The sequence below is a fragment of the Halichoeres trimaculatus genome, unplaced genomic scaffold (assembly GCF_033239565.1).
Source record: "Halichoeres trimaculatus isolate MK-OKI-2021-1 unplaced genomic scaffold, fHalTri1.1 fHalTri1_scaffold_6, whole genome shotgun sequence".
Lineage (NCBI taxonomy): Eukaryota > Metazoa > Chordata > Actinopteri > Labriformes > Labridae > Halichoeres > Halichoeres trimaculatus.
The window spans coordinates 23,230,581-23,244,892 of NW_027437184.1; the positions used below are offsets into that span (position 1 = coordinate 23,230,581).

The 14,312-nt window shown below is 38.5% G+C and overlaps 1 protein-coding gene across 1 annotated transcript in view; it reads right to left on the reverse strand.

Moving 5' to 3' along the window:
* The window catches only part of LOC141791504 (roundabout homolog 2-like), a 99,417-nt gene that overhangs the window by 38,940 nt on the left and 46,165 nt on the right, over positions 1-14,312 (reverse strand). Inside the window, exons 3-5 of the mRNA XM_074672037.1 lie at positions 1,217-1,374; positions 947-1,067; positions 654-792 (exon numbers count right to left, since the gene is read on the reverse strand). Coding sequence (XP_074528138.1) covers positions 654-792; positions 947-1,067; positions 1,217-1,374 — 418 coding nt within the window. The remainder of the gene's footprint in view (positions 1-653; positions 793-946; positions 1,068-1,216; positions 1,375-14,312) is intronic.

Sequence of the window (14,312 nt, forward strand, 5' to 3'; positions counted from 1 at the left end):
CATGGGTAGTTGAGAATTTTAGTATTATGCTTTTACCCAGAGCAGCCATTGTCCCCAAGTGGCAGGTGGCTTTCTACAAATATCTGACTGGTATTTTTTATTAAAATAGTGAACCTACACATAATTCTGGTTCTAACTAGCAAAGATGAGGACTTTAAATTGTTAACATGAGCAAATTTCTGGTTAGTCATGTCATATTATTGGTGCAGCCTTCACTGTTTATATCCCTGGCTCAACAGGTCTGACAAAGGATATGTCTGTTTGATATTTTACTTTCTTGAAAGCTGCTCCTTCTTAAATAAGAAAGTAAATATGCCTCCTTTAGATGGTACTATGTCTCTGTCTCCTGACTTTTAAATTGTTTTTACGGATACATAAAGCACAGTGGTACTTAAAAGTGTAAATTAGTCAAAAGCGACCGACAGGCTTTCATCTGCCGCTCGCACAGCAGTTCAAACAGAAAATAATGAGATTCTCTGCTGCTAATAAATTATGTTGCGACATTGATGAAAGTCTTTCTTGCTTAATATGCTGAATCTATTTTTTTTCTAGAGGGACTCATTAGCTGTACTTCAGCATTTATCCATTCTGACACACAAACACTCATGCACACACAGATAAATGGGCTACACACATTTACACACATCCCTCACCTGCCGCGGGGGATATCCACGTCCTCTTTCTTCCAACGCAGCGTGGGCGGCGGGTCACCGTGGACCTGACACCTGAACTCCACACTTTCGTCCACTAAGACCACCTGGTTCACAGGCCGCTGCACAAACACAGGTCTCTCTGGATGAAGGCAAAGCACATAAAGTAGAAGCTAAATATACTTTTTGACAGAGTGCTAAATTCTTTATGTGCTAGCATGCAGTAAAAAAACTGAGATAAAAGTCATGATTTATTTCTCTTTAAATAAGCAATAAGTATGAGTCAGAGGTATTACCAAACACAGAGAGCTGAGCTTTTTCACTTTCTCTTTCTCCAACCATATTTGCTGCCACACATACATAAATCCCAGCATCAGTTTTCTTTGTGTTTGAGACGGTCAGTTTTCCTCCACGGACCTGCAACACAAAATGCATGTGATTAAGATGAATGTGTCCACATAAAGTGCTTTTCTTTGTTAGAGTTGCAGGAGAGTGTGAAAGGTGAAGCACTGAGTGTTTGGTTGAGAGCGTAGGCTAAGGAGAGAACTCCCTAAGGAGTAACCCACCGTGATCCTGTCATCTTTGAGGTTAAGTCCAGCTTTATCCTTCCTCCAGAAGGTGGTGGGCTCAGGATGCCCGCGTGGAGCCTGACACTCAAGACTGGCAGTCTCCCCAACTGCCACCACCACATCCTGCGGGTTCTGTCGAAAGTCGTCTCGTAACACTGCAAAACAGAATAAAGGAAGCCGGGTCTGTTATTCTACCTGGAACAGTGACTCATTCTCTGATTACCTCAGAGTTATATCAAACTCTGCCGCTTTGAGACTAATCTTCCTTGGGTTTCATAACCTCTACCACCTTTTTTCTAACGTCAGGGTCCAAAAACAACTCTATCAAGAAGAGCTGCCTCACAGGATCCACAGCAATCTCTCAGTCTTTAATAATACAGCTGTTCCCCTGAGGGATTGTGGGCTAGTCTTTGATCTCAGAAGCTAAATGTAAGAGCGAGTAAAGCCAGGTAGGATTAATGGTACAATATAGATGGGAGAGACACCAAGAAGTAGAACAAGAAACATTGAAGGAAAAGAAAGCTTTAGAATAACAGAAAGAGGGAAGGTATGGAACCATAAGAGGAACATCAGGCATTAAATATTCAAACACTTCACATTTCTTAGTCCCTTTTGGGGGCGTCTTTACACAAACTTCCTCACATCCCATGGAGTGAAAATGGGGTAAAAGCAAATAGACTGGTGAAGTTTATGCGAGTTATCAAAACAGCAGCGCTTATCTAATGGAGTGCAAATCGTAAGAGGTTTAGGCCCAGGGGAGTGTGACTGACCCTCTCCACTGAATTTGCTGTCAACTGTAAAGGTATGGCACTGCAGAGCCTGACTACTTAACAAGAAGAGGACTCAAGAGGTCACCAGTTTATTGGAATTTAGCTGCGAACCTAAAAAAGAGAAGTTAAAGATTAAAGTAAAAAAAAAAAACAAAAAAAAACTTAACACTTTCCACCCTGAAAGGACCATTAAAGGTGCACATACCTCCAAGTAAAGTCAAAATAAAGTAATAATGTAATGTCGAAATGTTGTCATTGTAATTTTTATTGAAAAGAGAAGATATAAAATGTTGCTTCATTTAAACATACAGCCAACTATACACTACAGCCTACAATCCAGGCTCTGAATTAGTTCAAACATCTACATGACATCTGGGAATAAAAGTGTTTATAGCAAGCGTAATGTTTGAAACCCATTCCTTTTAATTCCTGAGATAATATTTTCTTTCAAAAGCACTACAGCTGTCATTTTTTGTTGGATTTTTTCCGCATCTCAGGATAAAAACACTGCTTTCAAGACGGCCTCTGTACTTTGGAGCGTGGTCAGGCCTTGGTTTCATAAAGAAAAGGACTCACTACCGCATGCACAGTTGAGCAGAGAAAGCAGCAGTGACCATGGACGAGGACTCAATCAAACACTTCTTTATAAGGCTTTATGAAATGACTGGGGAACAGGTGCAAGGTCTTGTTTGGGACAAAATGGTTTCAGAATATCTGATTTACAGCAGCAAATGTGTTTGAGATGTTCTCACTGGAAGGTTCTTGTTTCTTTTTAAAAATATACCAAATGTCCTCCACGCGCTACTCCGGGATGAGTCAATTCAATCGTCAAAAGAGGGGCAGCAACTCTATCAATACACAAAAAGTATGACAACTTCTTAAAACACAGTGGTGAAGTATGTCAAAAATGCTTCTTTTTCACATCTCTGCCCATTAGAATTTTATTTAAATGTGACATATTTCTGCATTCTGCCTCTGTTGGACAAGCAATTTAAATTTCCATGGCAGGAATGTCTGGGCTTGATTTCATGTTCAAAGGAACAAGAACATCAAGAATTGTCAAACGATGCCTTTAAAACCATACTCATACATTTACAAAAAAAGAGGAATGAGCTAGCTGCTGCTAAGTTAAAAAGGTTACAGCTTCAAAAGATCCTCATTCTGTCACTATTGCTACCCCAAATAGTACAAGAAGCTCAAAAGCTCCTGCTTTAAGTATCTACAGGAGTGACTGTCCTGTAAGCCATTGCTGTAATTATAGTTAAAAATAGAGCTCGCAATTTCTACCACACTGCCTTGCATTAATACCTTAGGACGTGTTGTTTTTGTAAAATAACTATTTTGAGCCAGATTTACATAATAAAGAGGCTTTTGTACAAAAACAACAGATATTTGCTGCAAAGAATAAGTGAATAAAATTGTCAGCAAAGTGACATTTCTGAATTCAGCTTTAATGAATGGACAATGAAAAATAGTCTTCTTAATTCAGAACTCGCTGTATTTAGAAAAATATCTGCCAAGTAAACATCAGTCATTCCTGTTTATGCTTTCCAGCTTATAAATTTGGACTGTTTTATTATCAGACCTCCTATCAATTAAGCAGCAGATAAACAAAAATACAACGTTAGTTTGTAAAACACAGAGCAGCACAGGGTAAAAAAAAGAGGCCTGGTGTTCACTCTGTTTTTCATCCTCATTACAGCCATAAGCTGTTCTGCTGATATATGGGAGCATGGATTTCAAGTCCCAGAGGACACCTCTGGTGAAAAAGAAAATCAGGATGGAGCCAAAGGCCCTTTGGCTCAGCTGTCAATCACATCCACTCTGGAGTGCTGGAGTCCATGAGTCTCACTAGCTGCCTCTACTCTTGCACATAAATATGCCTTGTTAGCCGTCACGTTTCTGTGCACTTAGTGACCCATACCAGAAACAAAACACACTCAATATTAAAATTTTTACCCTTTTCCCAAGTTATTACATCCAAGATACTTCCATAACAGCAAAGCTCAAAAGATTTTAAAACAGAACAAAAGGTAATCGGGAAAGTGAAAAGAAGTAAGGAGATAAAACCCAAACTACTCTAAATTAAGGCAGAGATAAAAAAAAATATGTTGTATAAAATGGTGCTGACAATGCATTTTAGGATATTGTTCTGTTAAATACTTAGATTGGGAAAATTAAATGCAGGCTATAAATAAAAAGGGAAGGCAAATGAAAAGCTAAATAAACAAATGTAAGAAAAGAAGAAAGGAAAAACTTTCAGGAGTTTGTGAAAGTGGATTGGAACCAAAAGACAAGACCTCTCTGCTTTGTGACAGGGTCCCAATACACTGTAACCATCTGCTTACTGTACATTATTCTTTCAGGGGACTTCATGAATACAACAAGAAACATGTAGGGTTTGGTGCCATCTTTGTGTGATAAGACATGGTGCTGTGTCTATGCTTTCAGTTTTGAGGGGTTTTGCAAGACAAAGCTGGAAGATCTTCTCTTGAATAAGAGATTATTAGTTCAACCTTGGTGACAACCCCCCCACCCCTAACTCTTTCTCTCTAAACATGTGAAATTACATTCAACACGTTCTCAACATCAACACATTTATTTCCTGTGAATAATTTAAAATGCTCATCTCACACTTCTTACCCCATGTGTGAAATAGTTTTCTCAGAGTATCGCTGTGTTTTTTTTATATTCTGACTTCATTCTACAGTTTCTGTATGTCAACATCATTCATAATAAGATAAACCACTATGGTTTATAATAATTCAAAGATGTGTCATGCCTAAGACTCAATTCTGAAAACATAATGGTACCATGCATGAGATTAATATTTATGTTGTCTCATAAACATAAAGTTTAAGTCCAAGCAATTTAAAAATGTCTGCATGAATTAGTCTTTGAGTTCTTCAACATTTATATATTTGTCATTTTGTCTCACTTACATGGATACCTTTAAAATTTCATTTCACCCTGGTATTACACAAAAATGGAGCTTTCATTTGTTTTATTACTGGTGGTGCACATAAATCATGTCTAAATAAATGGAAAGTGAATTCCTTGTTAAATACAACCACCTGGCTCCTGCAAACGTGAAAGGTTTGGGGAGTGTGGGGGTGGGGTTTGTGTTCAAATATGTGCAGAATGTTGGTTCTGTGCTTCTGTGCATTCCCCCACTCTAATGACACCCCCACCGCCCTGTGTGTCCCCCTTCCTTTCCCACCCCACCTCCATGTAAGACCCCTGCAGGTTTCTGTCCTGTAGGTGGTGTTCGTTGAGGCCTGTGAGATGTTGGCTGGGGGTCGGTGTTGTTCTAATCTATTGATCTGAAATGAGGAGCCCCTGTAGAGGCAGCACCCATGTGTAGTCTGTTGTAGGATGGTAATTATTTCAGATGGAGGGGCCTGACACCACTGCCTAATGTTGTCTGATTGAGTATTGCTCAATTATTCAAGCAGCCATTCAGGGGACTTACTCGCTCACCAGCTTCATTTATCAAATCAAAAGGAGAATGATTTATAAATGGGCTTCATTTCATGACACAATGGGTGGTAAAAAATATGTGACATGGAGGAAGTATCTGAATACAAATAACCTTACAGAGCTGGTTGTGTGATTAACAGGAGAAAGATGGTTATGTGGTTGTTTTTTAAAGGTTTCAACATATTCCTTCTTAGAATCCTGATTTCTTGAGACCCCATTCAGCTGCAGCAGCCCTCAGGAACTGCATTTCATTTTACCATTTCACCACAGTATCAAATCCATGAAGATCCCACTTGAGATCTTGATACGTGCTGTTCAGTCTGCAAGCTCCCCGAATGATTCACTGGTGGAATATCAACTCCATTTGGTACCAAATACATGGATTTATTTCTATATGGGAGATGTTTCAAAACATTGCAGGACATGATTCTTCTCGGGTACACTTAATGTGCGGTTTATCCATGAGGCTCACATACAGGACTCTTTTCTTAAAGATCAGTGACTGTCAGCTGACTGTCCAAAACACAAACCAGAGAAAGTAATGGCCAATGCCCATTTCACTGAGATTTCATTAAAATACAGAATGATTCAATTCTAAGAAAACTGACAGATGAATCCGCTGTTATTACATTTTCCAACATTGTTTTCTAAGTTACGAGAGACTGCAGTGCAAAAACTGAAGCATGTGTTTGTATAACATTTTTAGTAAAACAGGTTAGATTTTAATAAGAGCCTAATTCACCTACAAGTTAAGAAAAAATGTTTTATCTCAAGATGTTAAAAGATATTATTTGGTTGTTAAGAATAAGAAAAAAACAAGTGGGTAAGAAATGATCTTGTTTAGTTCCTCACTCTAAGGAATTATTCCTAACAGCAAATTATTCCGATCCCACTGGCAGATATTTGGACGTGTAATATAAAGTGTAAGAAAACTTTGTTTTTTTACTAAACAAGACAAACACTTGCTTGGATTTCAGGTTTTGCAGTGTACACCCACTGGAAAATCACACACCGAGAGAAATAGGCAGAGAAATATGAAAGTTTTATGAAATCAATAGAAATCTGAGCTCTTGTGTGGATCTACCTTCCTCAGTTTTCCAAAGCCCAGCTTGCTTTTATAAGAAAACAACCACCATGTGACATAGCTTACTGTGGTTTGCTGCAGTTAAAATCATAAGGCTGCAAGATTTAAGTAGTAGGGGACAGAATTTGGGCTGAACAATTCATCAGATTGAAACCAACGTTACAATTTTATAGAATGAATTTTCAAATCCCAAAGGCTGCATTTAAAAAAAAAAAAAAAGTTTAATGTTCACAGACCTGGAGGGAATATAGTCACTCATTCTTCCTTAATACCAGCAAAGGATTTTTTTGGTTTTTTATTTGTTTTTTTCCGGCAGAAACCCTGTGAGCTACAGAGAACCATACACTATAATGATTGTGACACTAAGCCATACCCCTTGTTCACTTTTATCTGTATGGTTTGCTACTTTGACAACGGGAGGTCAGTAAAATTTCAGTGTTCCTTTTTCTTTTTCATTTAAAAAGTGCAGGAAAGAATTGTTCATGTGTTGATAGTATCCTTTGTCATGTTGGTCATACTGTACAATGACTTAGTGCTTCTGTTTAATTAATAAAACAGAAGAAAACTTTGAGATCTCTATTAGATTTCATTAAATCTCTGCACCTCAGGTAAAAAAAAAAAAAAAAAAAATGATAGTTTTCTTTTTTTTTTTTTCAAAATAATGTTTGCATGCCTACATCGAGGATTAAATGCAAATAAACTAATAGTCATGTTTTATTTCAGGGTTGTCCAAACTAAGGTCTGCAGACCAACTGTGGCCTGTGGTCCATTTTCACTTGGCCTGCAGCAAATTCGATAAATAAAATCAAAAGTGGCCCACCCCTGGAACTTGCGCTTGACTTTACTGTCATTCTTAGTTGTAACACTTGGTGGAGCTTTTGTCTTCAACAAGGAAGTTTCTCCAAAAAACATCAGGCAAAGAAAAAACATTGGAAAAACGACAGAACCAAACGCAAGATAGCAAGCGAGAGCTAAGAATTTCAGACATTGTGGAAAAATGAATATTTCTTCATACAAGTCAAGTTGAAGTGTTCAGTTGTAATGAAACTGTTGCGGTGATAAAAGATTATAATGTACCACGGCAGCATGAAACCAAACATCAGTTTTGTGCATCCCACACTGGTGCTGAGTGAGAAGAGGAAGCTAAGCAAATGGCAGCTGGGCTGCAAGCTCAACAACAGTGTTTTTCCATGCAAACAAAACATAAGAAAATGTTTTACATCAGCCTTGAACAGTTATTGTAAGGTGCTGATTAGTTTGCTATCATGTGAGCATGCATATAAGACACTAATACAGACTGTATGGGCTAAACAGATACAGCCTTTTGGTTGCATTCTCTCCTGTTTTAGCTTGCAGGATAAAAACCCATGTACCAAATGGCAAAAACAGTCAATCTGTATGAGACTGGGTGGGTAAATAAAGTACACTTCTCAGCTGATTTATTACCTCAGTAAACATAACCCTCGATAAAGTTTAAATAACATTTTCTAGTCAAAACAGTGTAATATTGATTAAACACTGTGGTACCATACAGTAAAATCTCCAGGACAGCAAGGTATGCTTCAGGGCATGGCTACTTGTGAGTGACAGGATGCTAATCTGACCACATTCCAGCACGCATAGAGATTTAATGTAGCATGTCCTATCTGTCCAAATATAGGGACTTCTGCTTCCAAAAGGGGAAATGTTGATGGTTGAAAATCAAAAGCCCTTGGCTTCTAAAAAGGTTAGCTAGAAGCCAATGAGCACATCAAGATGGCTGCATTTATTTATTTACTCAAATCTATATATGGACATTATTTGAAACAAAGAAAACTGTTCTGTGCACTTTTGTCTTGCTTTGATTATAGCAAACAACCTTTAGTCTTATCACAGCTTAGAAATGACAAGTATCCAACATTTTATTGCTTTCAAGTTTTCCAGTATATGAGTTCCAAAAAAAATCAACGTACTGCAAGAGACTGGATATAACCACCTGTTTGGCTACAGAAAGATGTTTCATTGGAGTGATTTAGATGTCAAGTAACCCAAGAACAAAACTAGACATGTAATCATATTTCTCAGTGTGTCAATGTTTGTTCATGCTTGTGTGAAAGAAACATGAAAGCTTGTGAGATGCAAACTCTAATGCAATTAAGGAGTTGCATAGTGTAATCATTTCTGACCTATTAATTAAGCACTAATTGAGTCAGTTCAGAAGATTAATTAATTGAAAAAGACAAGCTTTCACGTAACAGCACAAAGTAGTAAATAAACAAGGTATGACAGACAGATGGTGATGGGTTACAACATTACAACCTAATTATCTCATGCAGCATTTTGGTATTTTGGCGCAGTGCTTGTTTGCTCTTGCATGGCACTAGGCCAACCTCACACCTTACAACTCCACCCCGAAGAAAACTGTTGTGGTTGCTCTGTATAGCAGAGATACTGCAGAGGCCAAAAGAAACAGAATTGTTTATGAGTTGAGAGGAAAGACGAAGACACTAACACCTTGTGAGATGTTGCATGCAGATGGCTGCATTTCCATCTGGGAGCCATGGTTGTAGTGAAAGTGATGCGCAGTGTACGGACAAACAGCTAGAAATCAGGGGGTTTTCTTTGGCAGATCCTGTTGCATTGAGTGTGATTTTTTTTTGTGTTTGCAAAATTTCTGAGCCTCATGTCAGGTACGGTAGTGCTCAAATGACCATGAGAGTGGTGCAAAGGTTTTAAAGTAAGTGATCCAGTGCCAGAAAATGCATTACAGCTGCTAAGTGATTTCTTATGACAGTGGTCTGCTAAATAGTGCACTGGAGTTTGCTGAAGATTCTTTTTGAACACCATAGCCTGTAGGGTTTATGTCATTTTCTCAACGGCAGTCAAGGATGTCCCATATCTGTCACATGCAGAAAACGCACACTGACGCATACCCGAGCATAAAAAAAACAGCTGCCCTGGTCTTAACGCACAAACTTTGCTGATGACCACAACACACCAATGCTGGCTAAGAGCAGCTGCAGAAATCAAGACAGATCTACAGACACATGATTTGGTGGGTGGATTATCAAAAAAAATGAAGAGGGCAATTTGCATGGGGATTTTTTTTTTAAATAAATAAACAACTTAACATGTCTGTGGCCTAAAACAGTCATCAGCAATCAGTCAGGAGTATGATCAGCAGGGAGACGAGGAGCGTTTACACAATGTCCCCTGAGGCTACAAGCCCAGCACAGAAGTGCACTACCTATTATAGTTTCACATCTACATCAACAGGACACAGCAGGGGGTAAGTCATGGTAAAATGTACCCAGTACATTTCATTTAAAGGCATGCATACAGGCAAACTCAGCACTGGCTTTTCGAAGTGTCATTTTGATTAAAAATTGGATGTGTGACTGTTTTAGAGTCTTTGTGCCGGTGAAAATTTCTTCATATTATTCTGAACGTATTTACAGCGATTGGTACAGCCTTAAGATAAATCTGACCTGAGTTCGTTCCCACTTTTGGAAACTTGGCATAAAATCTAATCTCAAAGGCAGGTTCAGGCGCTCCATGGTAACCCAAAGTCAGCAGTCTCCAAAATTATAAGCAGGCAGCTAGACAACCCTCGCACCGCTACGCTCCGCTTTTTTGGCATCATTAGTGTCGAGTCAAATTAGCGTCAATACGAAGGTTTGAAATAGATGCGCAGTGAAAAGTGAGCGCGCCTGTGGCAAAACAAAATTTAGCAGAGTTTTGGATGCTATTTAGTTTCTGTGAACTGGGGATGACTTTTGCAAACAGAGGCAGGAATTAATGATGAGTGCTGTTTTTATCACCGTTTCCTTTCCGTTTAACCTTCATCGCATTGGTTCTAAATATGAAGATAGCCTTTGCTTTTGTCCTATTTATCCAAATTTATGCCACTCGTAACCACAGGGCCCAAGTTACCTTTTCCAGCAACCTCTTTTTTCCATTCAATATTTTAATTTTCACTCTTGAATGGACCAAGGTTTTTTTATGCATTCTTTGGCCTTTGAGTTAGGAGCCAGACAACCACAGTAAAGGGTTAACAATAAACGCCCTAGCATTGTCATGTTTAATTAACCTCCATTCTCTTGTCATGTAATGTAAATTGAAGTTGTGGACAGTATAAGACGACCCACCCCCCTCCCCAACGTGTCTCCTTTCCCCGCATTCCCTCATCTCTCACTTGCCATGCCTCTAGTTACAGTAACAGCATTCCCTCAGACCACATTTCCACATCTATAATTAATTACTCCTGTCTCCACGCATTTCTTCACAAGAACACATTCCCCTCTTTCTCTCTCTCTCAGACTAACCTATGTAAATCTGCTCCTCCCTGTTCCCCAGACTATCTCATCTACTAACACCTGTAAATCCAGATGCGCATTTGTGTGCACGGCTTTATGCAAATATTTGAACACGACCTAAGTTCATGTTTTTGCATTTTGAGAGGCTGAAATCCTTCTCGCTAATTGTGATGTTCTGTCTTACTATCATCATGGGTTTTTAAAGAAACCTCTGCCAAATCTGATTGTGCTGGGAGGCACGTTTCACCCGTGTTTATAACCCTGGCCTTAACTCTAGCTTTTATTGGAAGAATATGAAAAACAAGAGGAGAAAAAAAATCAGGGGAGGCAAAATATAGAAAAAGACGATCACATTATTTATTCTCAAAGACCATGGATATCATAGACCCTTACAGCAATATTGCGGAGATGCACAACATGAGCTGGAAAAATGAGTCAGGGATCAGAATCTCGCCTTTTATCCGCCTTGTTTCACTAAAGCAGCGGTCACCCAGGGAGAGAGGGAAAGAGCTTTCTTCGCCTTCTCTAACTGAAATTATGCATGCCGCTGTGTTTCACAGTCATCATCTTGGACATCATCACAAAAGAATGAACTGAGTAAACAAGAATCTTTCCTCATGTAGACCTTTAAAGGTTAAAAAGGTTTAATCTGTTGTTTTCTGCTCTTTTCCTTCAATTTGCCAACCACTTTATCCTTTACTTCTTCAAGTAACACTGTATAGGAAATCATTACCATCCAAACACTACAGTAGGTTTCATCATATTTCCCTACAGCCCTGACTTTTGTTGAATTTAATGGAAGAAATTGATGTAAGCGAAAGCAAGAGATCTGCAGCGGTAATCTGTTCATCTACACCATCCAGCATGATCAAACACACCCGCCAGAGACGAGGCTACTAAGCTGTGTTTACCACAACTATCCTTCTCTGCACTTGTACATACAGATGGCCCACAATATGTGCATGTTTGGATAGCATATAGATATGTATGGCTGCCTTTGAATAAATGCTCGGAGCTAAGGAAGAGCTCTGCACGCATTCCCATCACTGCTGGCATTCAGCACAAAAGAAAACTAATTAATATGGTAATGTCATACCACCACATTAACTGATAAAATACGGTGCATCGTGTTGCTTTGATTGTGCTGATTTGACCTTTGATCTCTAAATGAGTAAATGAAGTGAAATAATCAAACGTGTGTAAAAACACAGGGTTTGTGTGACCCAGGGGTGACCACCTGCACCACATGTGCCACAAAGGTGAATATCATTATCATAATAAAAAGTCTGATCATCACAATAACAAAGCTGTTGTCAACATTTGAGTATAAGATACAGTGCTAGCTCAGGAATTTTTACGCCACAAGTTGGGCAAGGTACTACATTTTTGAGGGTTACTTATTTACCATTCCAGGTGCATTGCTATAATTGACTTCATAAACAGAATCAGATTTAAGAAGTAGTTTTCATACAACAAGGAATTTGCGCCAATCAATCTCCCTAATTTGGGGGAATCAGTGATCAGGGTCGGCCTGTCTTTACGTATGAAACTGATCTTATACCTCCAGGGAGGTCTGACAGCCAGCCATTGTTGCTTTTTGCTCTGAGACCTAAAACTAAGGACACTTTTTTGGTCGTTTAAGTGAAAACATACAGATTTTATTGTTTCACAGGTATTGTTCAATGATTTTTTAAAATTAGGATTAGAACATCAAAGGTATATGCTGTCAGTCAGTAAAATCGGTATCGGCCCAAATCAGTATAGGCAGGTCAGGCTTTTTAAAGATTGGTGATCAGTGATGGGCCAGAAAACTTTGATGGGTGCACCCCTAGTGTGATGACGCAAACAGTACAAAAAAAAAAAAAACAAATAAAACAGATATATAAAATTATAGATACAGAAGCGTTTGCTTTCATAGAAAAACATTTAGATATACATTCAAACAAGATCATTGAAAAGGATGACATCATGTGTTTATTGTGAAGCCTTACTTGTGTTTTTGGATATGAAGGTGGTGAGGATATATGCTGTGTTCCAGACAACTTGAAGGCCGGGGATTTTCTCACTTCCCAATAGCAGAAGTGCACTGAAATGGCCACTAAAGTTGGAGTTCCAACTTGGAAACTTTGAGAAAAAAAATCCGTCCCAACTTCACAGAGTTTGGTTCATCGTACGCCATAGAACAATGGCACCCCCCACAGAAAACCACAAGTGAAAAGTAAAATGATGTCACAAAATATGTTTTATTGACATGTTTCAGTTACTATTCAGTTATGCAGAATGAAAACAGTTTTGTATGCAAGTAGAGTTTATGAATGTAGCTTATTTGATTAGAGAATATGTAACTAATTTGATTCAGCAGCAAGCTATTGCTTATTATTGCAATCAATATCCAAGATGAAATCTGTCACTAAAAGCTCATATGATCAGATTCATTTAAATAAAGCTGCCTGGAGGCTGAAGTTTTCACTGTTTAATTTATTTGCCGCTTGCCACAACAGCATCACTTTGTCATTGATAGCTATTTTTTTTTTGGGTCCTACACTGTATGTGTGAAGTTGGAGGTTGGAGTTTCCAACTCGGAAAATCCTGACCTCCGAGTTGTCTGGAATGCAGCATTAGTGGATACCATTTCTGTTGTCTCTACTATGGTTGACAGTCACACTGCAAGTTCATGTTTACTATAGGTAGCCCTCCTGCTCTATGTCTCTTCCACCCTGTGTGTGACCCTGGTCAAAAGTAACACCATGCTACAATGATAAAGGTATATAATTAGCAAAGAGGCAATAAATTAGTTAAGAAAATAATTAGTGATGTAATATATCTGTGATAATCTACCCATTTCGATCTCAACTCTTCTTAGAGCCTGTGGAGCTGACCCCTGCTGGCCATGACAGAGAATGAAGGTTTTAGACACTTCAGCATTGGTTTTAAAACAATTTCATATTCAAAATAACATCATAACATATTGAAGAGAATTGTATAGTATTGTACTGTTTGTATCATACAGCAGCTCCTACCGTGCAATATCATATTGTATCAAATCATGTCTTGCTGTGCTGTATTGTGTTGTACTGTATCACACACAATAATATCACATCATATAGTATCTTATTACATCACAATAGATCATATTGTATTGTATTGTGAGTCAGTTTCGGGGCAACCACTGATAAACCAAAATAAACTATGAGACGATCCACTGTCATAATTTTCCTCTGAATAACAATCTAACTTCAAGTTAGCAAGTTTATCTCCTGAGTTCAGCTTTCATGCCTGAAAACACAGCTGGAAGCAACGTAACAACTATTAAAGCCCTGAGACACATTTGTACAACTCACTAGTAATTCCCAAAATTTTAGGCTGAGCACGAAGAAATACAAACATCAGACATTTTCATTTACACTCAGCCTGGATCTTTTCCTACTTAAATAAGGAAAGCATGAAAAACTACAGGATTAGAT